Below are 15,379 nucleotides of genomic sequence, written 5' to 3' on the forward strand. Positions count from 1 at the left end.
TATTCTTATCTCGTTATATGTTCTGAAAATACTTCATTTTCTCTTAAACATTATTTGCCTCTCGATCTAGTGTTACCGTTCTATAAATGTTAAGCACATTATGACATTATTCTTTCTTGTCTGTTCTCTTGCTTACTTTGACACGAAGTCACAAGTAAAGGCGGAAGTTTGCACTCGAAGTAGTGTCTTGAGGTTTCGGAATGACATCATGGATAAACCTTTAGTAGACACACGCTTGACATAGAACTTACCTGTTATATGTTACAATATTCGACGTTATTAGCTTTTGGTCCCAGCTGAAGTTTCATTAGGTTAAAGGTCGGCAATACAAGAAGTACGTGAAACAGCTGATGGTAAGGGTACAATGACGGTGCCATCAAATCTCGTGAGCACGGTTGGCCTAGATCAAGGATAATGTAAGGCTCACATAATAATTTTATTTTCGAGCTTAGCAACCCATTTTCTAGTTTTTCTCTAGCACAATACGTCTTGACGTCATCTCAGACTGAGTTCAGTATAAATAATACACGCGATGAAGAACTTTAACCAGTTTGCTCAGAGCAGAAGCAGTTTATAATCGTTCTGATTTTAACCCCACGGCTTGAGATACGTAAGTAGATATTTGGTGTATCTATTGGTAAAATATTAGTTAGCGTTATCCCACAGTTTTTAGTTTTAACCCCAAGACTTGAGATATGTAAGTAGATATTTGGTGTATCTATTGGTACAATATTAGTTAGCGTTATCCCACAGTTTTAAGTTTTAACCCCAAGACTTGAGATACGTAAGTAGATATTTGGTGTATCTATTGGCAAAATATTAGTTAGCGTTATCCCACAGTTTTTGGTTTTAACCCCACGACTTGAGATACGTAATGTATATATTTGATCCTAATGTATATATTTGTATAATAAAAATCGCAGAGTATCCTTAGTTTGGTATTAACATTGTGTTAACATATATAAAGTTTGATCAATACGCTAACTTTCCACACTGTTTAATACACATGTGTGGTCAAATGTGACTTATTAAGTCAAAACATCGAAGGATCTCCAATTCCCGATTTTAATTATACACTTTACTTTCCTATAGTGTTCTTAGTTGTACTGACCAAATAACAGCGATACTTAAAATAGGTTAATATTTCAGCTGAGGTTTACACTAATGACTAAAATGTGACGTTGATTATTGAAAGAGGATATGACAGCTAAGAAAACAACTTATCCATGCTATATCATAACTTCAGAAGTTTGTTTGTTTCAGAAGTCTTGTGCATAGCTACATACGCATAGATGTCCCTAATTTTGAACTAGTGGCACGGTAGCTAGTGAAGAGCATTCACTGTCAACTCTTAAACCACTCTTGGTTGGCAGAGTAGTGGGAGTTGACCGTAACTCTTTTAACATACCATGACCCCAAACTCCGAGGTTTGTTTCACGGGAACGGGCTACGAACCATGAAACCTAATTCACAGTAAGATTATGCTAACCACTAGTCCACGCTAGTGTCTTAGAAGTTAGTAAAAATAGGATAATAACAATGTTGCTTTTTCCGGTACTTGTATTGTCCAAAGATATATATATATATATATAAACAGCATTTTTCTCAAGTAGATTAGTGTATCAAACTTTATCGATAAAAAATGAATAACTTGAAGATTTTGACTGACCCACTGGCTCGTGATTTTTAAAACCATCCTTGTAAAAAGATAGAGCACCCTATCTGAAACTCTCCCACGCTGAGTTAAACAACGACTTCACCTTTTCCTACCATAACGTTTTTTTCTTTAATTTATTTCGTATTAAGTTTTCTTTACAAATCGGATTTTACAAATTGTGAATTGTTAGAAGTAATAATATTTTTAAACGTAAGATGTAAACTCGTCTATAGTGTGGTAGTGTGATATGTGTCCAAAACAACTTGCTGCAGGACACACTGCGTGTTATTAACGGGAGTGATAGTTTATCGATATCCCACCTTCTGTATCTCGAACTATGGTAATCCAAACTATCACATATTTTTAGTGGATGTGTTCTACTGGACTCTTATTTCACATACCAAATTTCACGGCAGTCCATTAAGAAATACCTGAGATATAACATCTCCAATTTTGATTGAGTTTCTTCCTGTTTTTTTTTTTTCTTCACCAAAAGTACAGAAACTTTATTTGATAGAAAAATAAATACTTACTTTTTTGGATTTTTTCCACATTTGATACACTGATAGAACTTTAGAGCCTACAATTAGGCGTCTCATTTGGTGTAAATATTAGACACGTGTGCAAAATTATTTAATAAAAACCGCTTAAATTTTACGAACATTTTTGCGCACGCCTACACAAAAAGTCATGTGAGTTATCGTTTTAGCATTTTTACTACAGCTGCATATAAGAGTAATTCCTCTCAATGGCACAGCGGTATGTCTGCGAACTTAGAACGCTAGAATTCGTGTTTCGATACCTGTGGTGGCCAGAGCACAGATAGCCCATTGTGTAGCTTTGTGCTTAATTACTAACAAACATATCTAAGAGTAAAAATGGACCTTTTAGATTTTTTGTCATTCGGATTAAAAACGGCTGATTTAGAGCAGGAAAACTATAAGGTGAAAGGATTGTTTGTTTATAATTAAGCACAAAGTTACACAATGGGTTATCTGTGCTCTGCTCACAACGGGTATCGAAACCCAATTTCTAGCGTTGTAAGTCGCAGACATACAGCTGTGCTACTGGGGGGCGAGGTGAAGGGAAGTGCAGATACATAAGTATTGGTTAGGCCAAGCAAACTAAATTAGCAGTTTCTAGCTCAAGTTTTCAAAAGAATCATACGGGTGGGGCAGGTATTATTGATTATTTACTACCAACTTTTCAGCACAAATTTACTAAATTTTATGAAATTATCCTAAATAAAGAGCGTTTAGCGTCTCATAATATTAGCTTAAGCAATTATCATAAATAATGATGCTTGATACTGCTGTACTGATTGTATGGGGGTGATGACAAGAAACTATTAATCTAAATTCCATGGCGTTACTGTAAAGAAAGCTATCAACACTGTTTTAGAGAGGAAAATTATCACCATATATTTTAAAGAATCTGGTTGGTTCTGTAAAGTAAAGGCCTGTTCCAAATAACAGAGCTGCGATCCTAAAGTTAATGTAGGTTGCTATCGAGTGTCACTTTCTTACTTGGTGTATTTTGTTCGTGTGCAAAAACTTCTGATCAAAAACCCCTTAGGTGTGAAAAAAAGGTGCGGCCAAAAAAGGATTCAAAGTTCGACTTCAAATAATGAAATAAAACTTGGCGGCCAAACTGGTAGCTACAATTATAGCATTGATAAGAATTTTACAGCAAATACTTATTCATTAGTTAGCCAGGCTCTGTTTTTTGTTCAATTTGGGGCATGGTGGGTAAAACAAAATACTCGGCCTAACTAAGTAATGAATGAATATTTGCTGTAAAATTCTTATCAGTGCTATAAATCTAGCTACCAGTTCGGCTGCCAATTTTTATTTCATTATTTTAGGTCGCACACTCAATCCTTTTCTGGGCGCACCTTTTTTTCACAACTAAGGTGTTTTTGATTAGATAAATATCACTCCATCTAATTGAAATAATTTTTGTAGTAACCGTCGTAAGAGTAAAATTAGTTTATCATTTTTAATTAATATCAGTTGATCTTGTACCGAAAGCTAGATACTAATTTACTATTTTCCATTATAAACTATATAGTAACATAACAAAACAACGTATTCGATTGTTTGGTTGTTGTTAAGCACAAAGCTATCTGTGCGCTGCTCATTACGGGCATCGAAACCCGATTTTTAGTTAGTCTATTCCACAATAAATAAATAAATTAAACAAATCTCAACTATTGTGTAAGAGTTAATATATCTAATTAATAACACTGTTATCAGACCAAGTGTGAATGTAACTATTTAGTATTTTCAGGAATTTTGATGTGTCCAATGAATGTAATTGTTATAAGAAAAATACTTCAGAAATTTCTAGAGTAATTTAACTCTAACTATCGTAACTAACTGAATGAATGCATACGTTGCTAAGTTATTTATAAAGTTTATTAGCAATTCTTTTATTCACAGGCATTAACTGGAACACGAGATGAGAACGTGGATTATCCTGGGTAAGTTAAAACACTACTATCTTTCAGTATACTATTTGATCTACTGCTTCAGTTATGAGCTGCAGTTAATCTTCTAGATTGTTACAGTGCCTTGCAAAAGTATTCACCCTCTACCATTAATGTCATCTTTTGATGGAATACAAGTAATGTAAACAATTGTTTATTAAACTTGTTTTTATTCAAAACTCTAATGATCAAACTCAACAGTATTATGTATGAAGGAAGTTGAATGTCAGCAAAAACCTACAAAGAAAATATATGAATTGAAATTTGCTGATTGCATATGCATTCAGCCTCCTAACTCAGTACTTGGTGGAAGCACCTTTTGCAACGATTATTATTGTGAGTTTTTTTGGATAGGTTTCTTCCAGCTTTGCACAATGGAATGGTGTAATTTTTGCACATTATTCTTGGCAAAATTGCTCCAGTTCTGACAAGTTCGTTGGGGATCGTTGATGGATTGATTCTTCAAGTCTCGCCATAAGTTCTCCACTGAATTCAAGTTAGGACTTTGACTGGGCCACTCCAGGACATTCGCTTTCTTCTTTTGAAACCACTCCACTGTGGCTTTGGCCTTGTGCTTCAGGTCATTGTCAATTTTCTTCTTTTGAAACCACTCCAGTGTGGCTTTGGTCTTTTACTTCAGGTCATTGTCCTGCTGAAATGTGAATTTTCGACCCAGTTTTAGATTTTTTGGCTGACTTAAGCAGGTTTTCCTCTAGGATTCGCCTGTACTTTACACCATCCATCTTCTCCTCAATCCTGACAAGCTTCCCAGTCCCTGCTTATGAGAAGCATCCTCATAACATGATGCTGCCACCACCATGCTTGACCGTTGTGATGGTGTTGACTGGGTGACGTGCTGTGTTGGGCTTGCGCTAGAAGTAGCGTTTTGAATTTAGACCAAAAAACTCAATTTTTGTCTCGTTTGACCACAAAACCGTCTACCATATGTCTGCATTATAAATGTTTTGTCGCAAACTCCATGCGAGATTTAAGATGATTCTTATTTCAGTAATAGCTTCTTTTTTGCTACTCGCCTATACAGGTTTAGGTTTGTATAGGGACTGGGATATTGTCGATGTATGAACACTGATGTCCATCTCAGACATGGAACTCAACTTTGCAAATCTTTCAAAATCACTGTTGGCTTCATAGTGGCATCCCTAACAAGTTTCCTGCTTACCCGGCTGCTTAGTTTGGAAGGGCGCCTGATCTGTACTGTGACTGGGTGGTATGAAGCACATTCCACTTCTTAATGATGTACTTTACCGTACTTAAAGGAATATTCAGCGACTTTGAAATCTTCTTGTAACATTATCCTAATCTGTGCTTCTCTACCATTTATCCCTAACTTGTTTGGAAAGCTTCTTGGTATTCCTGGTTGGTTTGTAGTATCACTATGTGAGTTGTGGCTTGAATAGATGCATTTACTCTGAAGTCAAGTTAAACCACTTTGATTGCATACAGATACAGACCATTACACTAACTATTTGACCTTTCTTTTGCACCTGAACCGATTTAGGGATTGAATACTTATGCTATTGAGAATATTCTTTTTTTTTTTGAAAATCTAACTTACTTACATAATATCAGCGTTTTTTAGTTTTCTCAGTTTTGAGTAGATTGTGAAAGTTCTAAATATAAAGTCCCATTTTTCAAGCCACTTTGAAGACCTGGTTGCCAGAAAGAAAGAAAGGAACTATTAACTATATAAGAATAATAACAAATTACCAGTTTTCTATGGAAATTCTGAGCTATATTATCCCTACATAACATGTCAAATGTTATAATTAGAGGGCGCTTCTAGATATTAATCCAATACATCATTAGTGATGTATTATGCTCATCGCTCACTTCTCCGTGTTATTCCAATAAACCATCAAAGGTTAATGATTTTTTAAGTTACCCGATAAATTACTACTCTGTTTTTAACGCTACACTGTATATATCTTATCATATTTTGTTATTACAGTATCTTCCGAGTGCTAATGAAAATGACAAGAGTAACACTGTTGTTTCTCTAAAATGTTAAAATTACCAAATAGCTGGTGAGAAACAAACAAATTAGAGTAGGTTAGGTTTCAAAACGAGTTAAATGTTATGATATCTCACTTTATTACTGATGTTTATTTTATCAATTAATTTATTGGTCTTTTCTTCTAGCCCTCTAGTGGGTCAGTGGTAAGTTTTAAGGCTTGATATTAGTTTTAGGCACAGCACAGATTGTCTGTTGTGTAGTTTTGTGCTTAACTACAAACAAAACTTTTCTTCTAAGTTTATATTTATCCACAAAATTAGTAACAAAGTGTGAGAACAATGTTTTCCGTACTTTTAACAAATAACAAGAAACGTGTTCCATTCCATATACAAATATATGTTTTAAATAAAATACAACTTTTGTATAAATATCGTACAAGCAGAGTATAGATTCAAAGGCATCTAAACGATAAACTAATGTATATGATAGTGGTAATATTCACACCAAAAGTTTTTTAAAGCGAAAAAACATTTGGATGAAACTTGATTTGTCATTTTGTTCAAAAGAAAACCATTTTTTTTATATAAACTAGCAACATTTGAATTAGGTATTAGTAATTACATAAGAGTGAGACAGTAGTAATTATATCTTAATGAGGTAGTATAATTACAATTCAATAAAATAACTATAAATACATCGCAGTGAGGTAGTAATAATTTAAGTTCAGTGTAATGGTAATAACTGCAGTTAAATGAGATAGTAAAAATTACAAATCAGTGAGGTAATAATAATTACAACTGACTAAGATGGTAATAATTGTATCTGAGCGATAAAGTAATAATTACATTTTAATGAGATTTTAATAATTACATCTTAATGAGGAAGTAATAATTATTTTGTTTTACAGTAGCGTGCAGTATAGCCGCTGTAACCGCCTTACATCGGGTAAGTTTTTTTTTTATTTACTGTAATGTGATTGATCAGTTTGATAATAATTTAGTACATTAAAAAATTGCTTAGAAATTGAAATGTTTCACGCTTTTATACAATGTTAACATTTTGTTAACACTCAATTATGTACGTTTAAGACTTTCACATGCAATTGGAAACTCATGTATGTTTCGTATGTTTATATTGATTACAGCAGAACCCATATTGTTATTGATTTTCCATAGCTATCAGTTTAGTGTCAATCTGTTTGCAGCATCATTAACTACTTGTTGAGTTGTTATTTTCACCACTAGCTTCTAGCCAAAGCGTTAAAATCATCAATAGTTCCTTGGGGGGGGGGGGATTTCTATGATTCCTATCTCCTTAATGACCTGTTGGTATCACAATTAGCTTGATATTATCTCCTAAAATATTTTATACACCTTTTACTCATGATATTTTATACTAAGAATAACAGCATTGTTATATTTATCTGGGTTTAATAAGGACTAGAGTTTTGTTTCTTTTTAATTCTTGATTCATTAGATTCATCCAATTTTCCACAAGCCCCTTGTTGGTTTGTTTGCAATACTAGAACACCTAGCCCCTTAATGACCACTTATTGCATTACTAGCTTCCTTCTATTTTTGTTTACTAGTTTATTGTTTATCTCTTTATATTACTACTAGCCCCTTTGTGGCGTATTTCTAGCCCCTTCTTAATAGCCTATTCCTAGTTCCTTGGTAGTCTATTTATAGCACTACGAGCTTCTTCTTTATCTGCTTGTAGTACCACTAGCTCCTTGTCAGCTTTGTAGTGATCTCTTTGTAGTGTGATATGGAGGCATATTATATGTTTTCTACCTGCTTATATTAACCTAGGAATTTTTACAAAAATTGTTTAGCCTAATTCTATGAAATTTTGGCATAAGCACATAGTCAATAAAACCACTGATGCTGCCTTGTTCTAATTGCTTTTGTGTCTTTGTTCTCTATTGAAAATTAATATCTACTTTACCCAAGGGGATATTGCAGTACATCTGTTTTGAAAGGATCAATGACTGCAACATGCTTTGCTGGCTGAGTAGATGATATCTATATGTCATAGCCGATGAATTCTGTGGGATAATGAGCAGTCATGTGATAATGCTATCACAACACAAGAAAACCAAGGTTTCCTGTATCAGCGTGGATCCTTAGTTCTATACATTTTTACTTGGTTATCATCATGCTGTTCTAATGGAAAGAGATCTATAGGTTCAAACACTGATCTAAGAGAGGTATGTAAATATTTATCACCACAATTACGTACACTGTTTTTGGTGTGCAAAGATTGTTTTTACTTTTCATGAAACATGTCCAGTCAATATATTTCACACACAGCTTAACACTCAGCTTTCAAATTCAGGTTACTCGAAAATGTATTCTTTGATCTTTCTGTTATTTAGCAGACCTGTCTAATAAATTCAAATAAATCAGTTACATTGAGAAAACCACAAGTAACTAGGAAAAGAAATTTTTATGCCATGGCCACAGGATTTATTGCAGGATAAACAAAAACTATTATAGATGCTGTAGCAAATGCTCCAGAAAAATGACAGAGTCCACGTTGGGCCTGACTACCATCTTGGGGAAGCATAACAAACAGCTTGTACCAAAGAGTTTAATGGCCAGCCCAGCTCTGTTATGCCTGGGTAGAGCTTGGCATCTACCTGTGAGAATACAAATGAAAGAGGGTGAATTGCTGGTTGAAACAGAAACTGTAAGAATACTAGTGGATTTAGTGATCTCTTAAGTCTCTTAAGTGAGAGCATCACGCTGAGAAGTGAACACTAACTTCATTCTGGCAAATGGCAATAGACTAGACATTAGAGGAGAGGTATAGTTCTGGCTCTGTCTAGGAATTGTTGCTCACAGAATGAAGAAATTCTACAACCCTTAGGATAAATGTATTGCAAAAGTTATTAATCAGTTTTACTTGGGCAAAATGTGAGCTGATGTTCCATGGGAAGGTTACGTGGTGTCAGCCAGATTAAACCAAGGACAGTGAACTGCACGAATGTATATAGCTTATGGAATAACAGTTCCCCTGTATATACAAGTGGTTTCCATGGTTTACTCTGGACAAACTATAGTGCGACAGTACCATATACAGATGTCACAAATGAAATAAACTGTTTCCTTTCCAGAAAGCATACAGCATTAGCTTAGACAGTTGCCTGTCTGGCAAGGAATGAGTTCCCAGTGTTCTTTTGTACAATGAAAAGGTTACGAGTATGGAGTTAAATGGAAATAACAAACTAGAGATAATGCTATGGTTTTGTCCATTGCACCACAGATGAAAGCAAATTCATGGCCATCAACACATCTGAAGTCATTGACTGAGGATTATGTAAGCAATCTGAATCCTCACAGTGAAAGCAACTCCATATTTTATTGTTTGAATATTTACGTGTATTTGTGGGACCAGATGACTGATTAGATCAACAACAATGACTCCACATTGCATAAATACAGACAATGCACATCTGATAAAGTAACCACTGCACAAAGTTCCCTGGAGCACTAGAGACCTTTTCAGTGCTGAAATATAGTGAATATTAAAGGATGGAATCATACAACTTCAGAGAGTGTTTGGTCATTTCCAGTAGTGACTCTCAGGAAAACATTTAGGTAGATTAAAGTTATGTGTCAATCTTAGATGGGTGAATGCAAAAACGTATTGATGAGTTTCTTTTACCACAAACGGTTGAATATCTGGATGCATTAAAAGGTTCCTGTTTGCTTAACACCCTAGATGTGGCATCTGATTACTGGCTAGTCAGGCTGGATGAGGAGAGCGGGCTATGACTGCTTTTAGCACGAGAGATGGCTTGTATGAATTCTGTTATGCTGTTTGTTCTGTGTAATATGCTTAGCCACTTATCAGAGTCTAATGGAGCTTACATTGAAGGAACTGCAATGGAGAGACGTTTTGTCTAAACTATCAATATTTTGGTGTTTGGTTGCATTTTCGAGTTCGTGGCTAAAACTTTGAAAATGGTATTCCCACAGATCAGTAAAGCAGCTTGGAAAGGATTTCCTCACGTAGGGAGAGTTGTAGTTTCTGTGGAACCAGCTAAGATAGCTGTGGTGAGAGATTAGTCTCCATCTGTGACCAAATGAAAAGTACATAGTTCCCTGGGTTTAGAATCATATTGCTGACAATCTGTGGCTTACTTCTTCAAGATAGCAGTACCATTGTTTGCTCTTATGAAAGTAGACATACTTTGGATGGAGCATGGAATGTGACCAAGCATTCTGATCCCTAAATTTTGCTTTAGTGGATGCTTCAGTGCCAGTCCTTCCATGACAAGAGAGCAAGTTCCTGTTAGACACTGACATCGATGAGAATGGAATCAGAGAAGTGTTATCAGATTTGCAGGATGATGTAGAAAATGTAATCATGTGTTCTAGTTGTACAATCATGGCCACCAAATCCAGTTACTGTAAAATGAAAAAGAACTGCGTACATTCGAATTCTTTGTGAAACACTTGTTACCACTATTTGTATGGTAGAACGTTCGGTGTCCAGGTGGATCATGCTTCACTGAAGTGACTTACAAACTTTAAAAATGAGGAGGGGATGATAGCACTTTAGATCACAACATTTCAGGAATACGACTTTGTCATAATTCATCATCAGTGCTAACAACACGGAAACAGGTGGAGTTTCTCACCACACAGTGAGACCCTATCTATTGTGGGATTTCTGACTCTGGATACCAAGTGTAAGCTGAAACCATAACTATTTCTACCAAAGCAAAGTCAGACTATGAAGTAGGAGATTTCCCATAAAGAACAACTGAAGGACTCCAACCTAGCATGGATGCTACTTACTGTGTAGGAAGGTGAAGCCTGATTTGTAATAATAGAATACCATAGCACATATACATATAATTTGTGGCACATGTAATAGTCGCCAGAGCTGTACAACACAAAATTCTCCAACTTTTGCATAACTAAAATACTACAGGGTACCAGAGTATTATTTGCACTTGTGCTAACATTCAATGGTAGTTTGTCTGGCCACATTTGAGTACAGGTTTACAGAAATAGTGTAAATACCATGTTGTGTGTGGCACCCATAAGGTGGTTCTTCCCCACAAGAAGATGTCCTACAATTTCCTCGGGAATGTGTTGAGTGGTTGAGGTATGTGATAGTTAACAAACACAAGTTCACCTGACAACAGCTAGGGAATGCTGTTTGATCACAGAAGAAGTGTTATTATCAGATGGTAAAAGAACAGGTCTTCGTATGTGAAGACCTGTATGTGGTTGTGGTACATGTCAGCACCACAGAAGCAGTTTGGGCCTAACTGAACTGGCCTGTACCTGATACCCTGACAAGTTGGTCTATTAATGTATGGGTTGCAGGAGATGAAACACACACGAAAGCACATAGAGCATTTTGATAAGCCATGTCCATATGTTTCAGACGAGTCTTTGGTGCACTGGCTTCATCAGGATGCTGATGATGAAACTGATAGTCAAAGGCGTATGATAACAACATTTCGAGTAATTCTAACTCACCCAGTGAAAGAGAGGAGATGAAAAATATTTTCTTATGGTCCATGATGAATCAGATGATATGTTGCTAGATTTAGAAGCAACAGACAATAGGCTAAGATACAAATGTCGAGCTCCTGATCAATATGGGTGAGACTGACTGATTACCACTGGCTAGGTCATTTACTAACTAGCAAGATCATAACCTCAAAGGAAGCGGGATTCCTTGCTTCACAAGCTATCAGGGAAGTACACTGTATAGCGTTTGTTTGTTTGAAGTTAAGCACAAAGCTACACAATGGGTTATCTGTGCTCTGCCCACCACGGGTATCCGCCGGTATTTCGCCGTGTCACTGTGGGGAACTATATAGTGTATGCACTACAATGTATGATTTCCACATGATTATTCTGAAACCAATAATGGAAAAGGCTTTGTGACACCTTACTTTCCAAAATATCAAGTGTATGTACACCAAGGTATAATTATCACTCAATCATTCATATGCATCTACGAACATTACATGAAGTCACCAAGAAATGTATATCATTAATGAATCAATTTCACAAAGATCATTGCATGAAGTCATCAAGAAATGTATATCATTAATGAATCAATTTCACAAAGATCATTGCATGAAGTCATCAAGAAATGTATATCATTAATGAATCAATTTCACAAAGATCATTGCATGAAGTCATCAAGAAATGTATATCATTAATGAATCAATTTCACAAAGATCATAACAATAAAAATCTGCACGGGCATGGAGACAAGGTATTCGATCTTGAGGTTAAGAACTAATTATTATGAGGTCAACTGTGATAAGTGACCTAAAAAGTATTGTTGGAAAAATATATTGTACGTGATATTTTCATAAATACTGATAAGAGAATGTTCCAATTTTGACATTGCAATATTCGTCAGATTGTGAACTTTCATGTCAGAGATAAAAATAACCACGAGATTCATACTTTGGCTAAAAAACAAATAAAAAGAGAAAACCTCAATTTTTATCTGGGATTTCTCATAAAGAGCCGCCCAAAAATATTTTGATAAGGTCGAGTTGAAATATTCATGAATAAATGAAGTTATCAGTAGTATATGAAATTCACAAACATCATGTTGGATACTGTAACAAATTACAGTTACCATTATCAGGGATAGTATACAGTATTAGCTGAATGATGCTAATCTAACAATGTAGATACTAGTGATGATGGTAACTACGTTAATGAAACTAATCGGCTGTAACTAATAGCAAAAATTTTACCTTTCATTGTGCCAAAAAATATTTGGTTTCGGTTTGGTGTTTTTTACTATTAATATGTACACACACAGCTTTTGTTTTGTTGTTGTTGTATTGTTAATAACGATTGTTTTAACTTTTTTCACTTGTCCAGTTTGTATATTTCTCACGCAATTTAATACTCAGTCGAATTTTCAAATTCATATTACTCTAAAATCCCCTGTTCTATCCTGTTGTTACAAAGTGGTCATATCTAATATTTACGAGAAAAATCAATTCACCTGAGAATACCACGGTAGCACCATTTGCACTTATTGACTTCTTCGTAGTATCACTAGGCCTTTCTTGATTTGTTTGTAGCATCACTAGCCAGCCCTTCGTTGGCCTATCTGAAGCACTACTGGATTCTACTTCATCTGTTTATAACACCAGAGCTCATTGTTGGCTTGTTCCTCGACTTGCTCTTTCTTGATAACTTTCTAGTACCACTAATCCCTTGTTGGCTTGGTTTTAGTACCACTAGTTTATTGTTGAACAATTTTCTTTGAGCATTTTCAGATTCTTGTCGAGTTTTTGTAGAATTCTTAACATAAATAAATATATTCAATGTAGAAAATAGTTCTGCACCATTTTTATTTCAACCGTAAGTTATTGAATGTTAACCTTTTCTGTATATTTCACGCATATACATATCTAATATATTTAAAATTGCTTAGGTATTTTTTATAAATATTTTTTTCCCTTTGCAGTACAAGCGAAGAGCATACGAGCTTCCAGATGGAGCTGAGTTACTTGTTGGAAATATTCGAACTACGTTTTCGTGCCCTGGGGATGGCTATTATGCTGACGTGGACAACGACTGTAAGATATTCCACGTTTGTCATACGGTCACTCATGCTAATGGTCCATCGGAGGTTCAACAGTGGAGTTTCCTGTGTGGAAACCTTACGTTTTTTAACCAGTTGACCCTAACCTGCGGTTTTGCAGATGAAGTGGTACCGTGTGTTAACTCTACATACTTTTTTTATGTTAATGATAACATCGGCCTTAAAGACACTCTCTTCCTGACAGAGCAGGACATAGAAAAGGCTGTTCCGCTGAAGGCTCGTATTCTTCCTCCAGATTTACGTATTCTTGCGAGCCAAACAGTTTTAAAAAAAGCACAGAAGGCCGTGTAAACACCTAAGGATGTTACGCAAGAAAGTTAGATTGAAGAACAGGCACGGAACATCAAATGATATTATATACAACATATTTTTTTCTCTGGTTTGGGTTTGAAAATTTGTTAATATGAAGAAACTGGTTTTAATATTGCAATTAGTATTGGTGGATCCCGTTGACTTTGTTTATCATACACGACACAACTGGCCACATGCTTGTGTATAAATTATGAATAAATCTACAATATTCAGAATGGTTAACTGAGGAAAGAATGTTCTTTGCAGTTGTTAAAACAGCTCTATAAACACATTAATACACGGAGGTGTTAGTATATAACAAAACTGAAACCAATAAAATCAAAAGAACATTAGAAGGAAGAACTATACCATACAATATAAAACAATAATTTGAGTACACTTAGAGTTCAAGCAATAATTTAAAATATGATTTACAGTTTAATAAAATGCTAGATTTATTGAATTTAATGGTTATTTGGTTATTGTTAAGCACAAATTTACATAATAGGTTATCTGTGTTCTGTCCACCATAGGTTTCGAAACTCAATGTTTAATGTTGCTAGCCTGTTGAATTACCACTGGGGTCACAATTTAATGAAATGCTAGAGTGTAAAATGATTATAATCAACCAGGGTTGAGTATTGAATACAGAGAAGTCACGTGATGATTACGGCTATATTATGTTCCGGTGGAACAGCATGTATCAGAACAACATTTTGATATTGTTTGGCATGTCGTAGGTTGTGTGATGAAACCAGAAATTGACCACATTTGGGCGTGCATATAACAATCCTTCCCAATAAAAAATATTCATGCACTCAGAAAATAAAATATGTTCAGATCAGGAATTTATCATTTTCAATACTTGATTACTAATGCCAACATCGGTCAAACCAGCAAACTTTTCTTTACTAGAATAATGCATGATAAAAATACCCTTAAGAAATTAAACTTAAATTTGTTTGTTTGTTTTTAATTATGCACAAAGCTACACAAGAGCTATCTGTGCCCTGCCCACCACGGGTATCGAAACCCGGTTTCTAGCGTTGTAAGTCCGCAGACATACCGCTGTGCCACTGGGGGGCAATTAAACCTAAAACGTATAAAACACTATAATTTTACGAAAGCGTAAAAGTAAAACCTTTACAAATACGTTATTGTTCGGGGGTGGGTGGGTGAAGAGTCTAAAAGATGGGAATACTTGGGGGAAGGAACTTTATCTTTTACCTCATCCATATTGTTTCCATGTGTATCGAATTGTATGTAGAACAAATTATGCTATTTTGCTCAGTTAATGTTTTCCTATTTTGGATCCATCTATTATCTTCATACAACTTCACTCTTCTGTATGTTGTTT

At 35.2% G+C, this 15,379-nt stretch overlaps 1 protein-coding gene across 1 annotated transcript; it reads left to right on the forward strand.

Moving 5' to 3' along the window:
• Positions 1-585: 585 nt before the first annotated feature.
• On the forward strand, positions 586-14,022 carry LOC111087256. Its single transcript, XM_022393281.1, has 4 exons — positions 586-610; positions 4,099-4,139; positions 7,028-7,065; positions 13,594-14,022. Exons 2-4 carry the CDS (start codon positions 4,118-4,120, stop codon positions 14,020-14,022), a joined length of 489 nt encoding a protein of 162 aa, XP_022248989.1. The 5' UTR covers positions 586-610; positions 4,099-4,117.
• Positions 14,023-15,379: the final 1,357 nt, after the last annotated feature.

This window comes from Limulus polyphemus, unplaced genomic scaffold (genome assembly GCF_000517525.1).
Source record: "Limulus polyphemus unplaced genomic scaffold, Limulus_polyphemus-2.1.2 Scaffold1926, whole genome shotgun sequence".
Taxonomy (NCBI): Eukaryota; Metazoa; Arthropoda; class Merostomata; order Xiphosura; family Limulidae; genus Limulus; species Limulus polyphemus.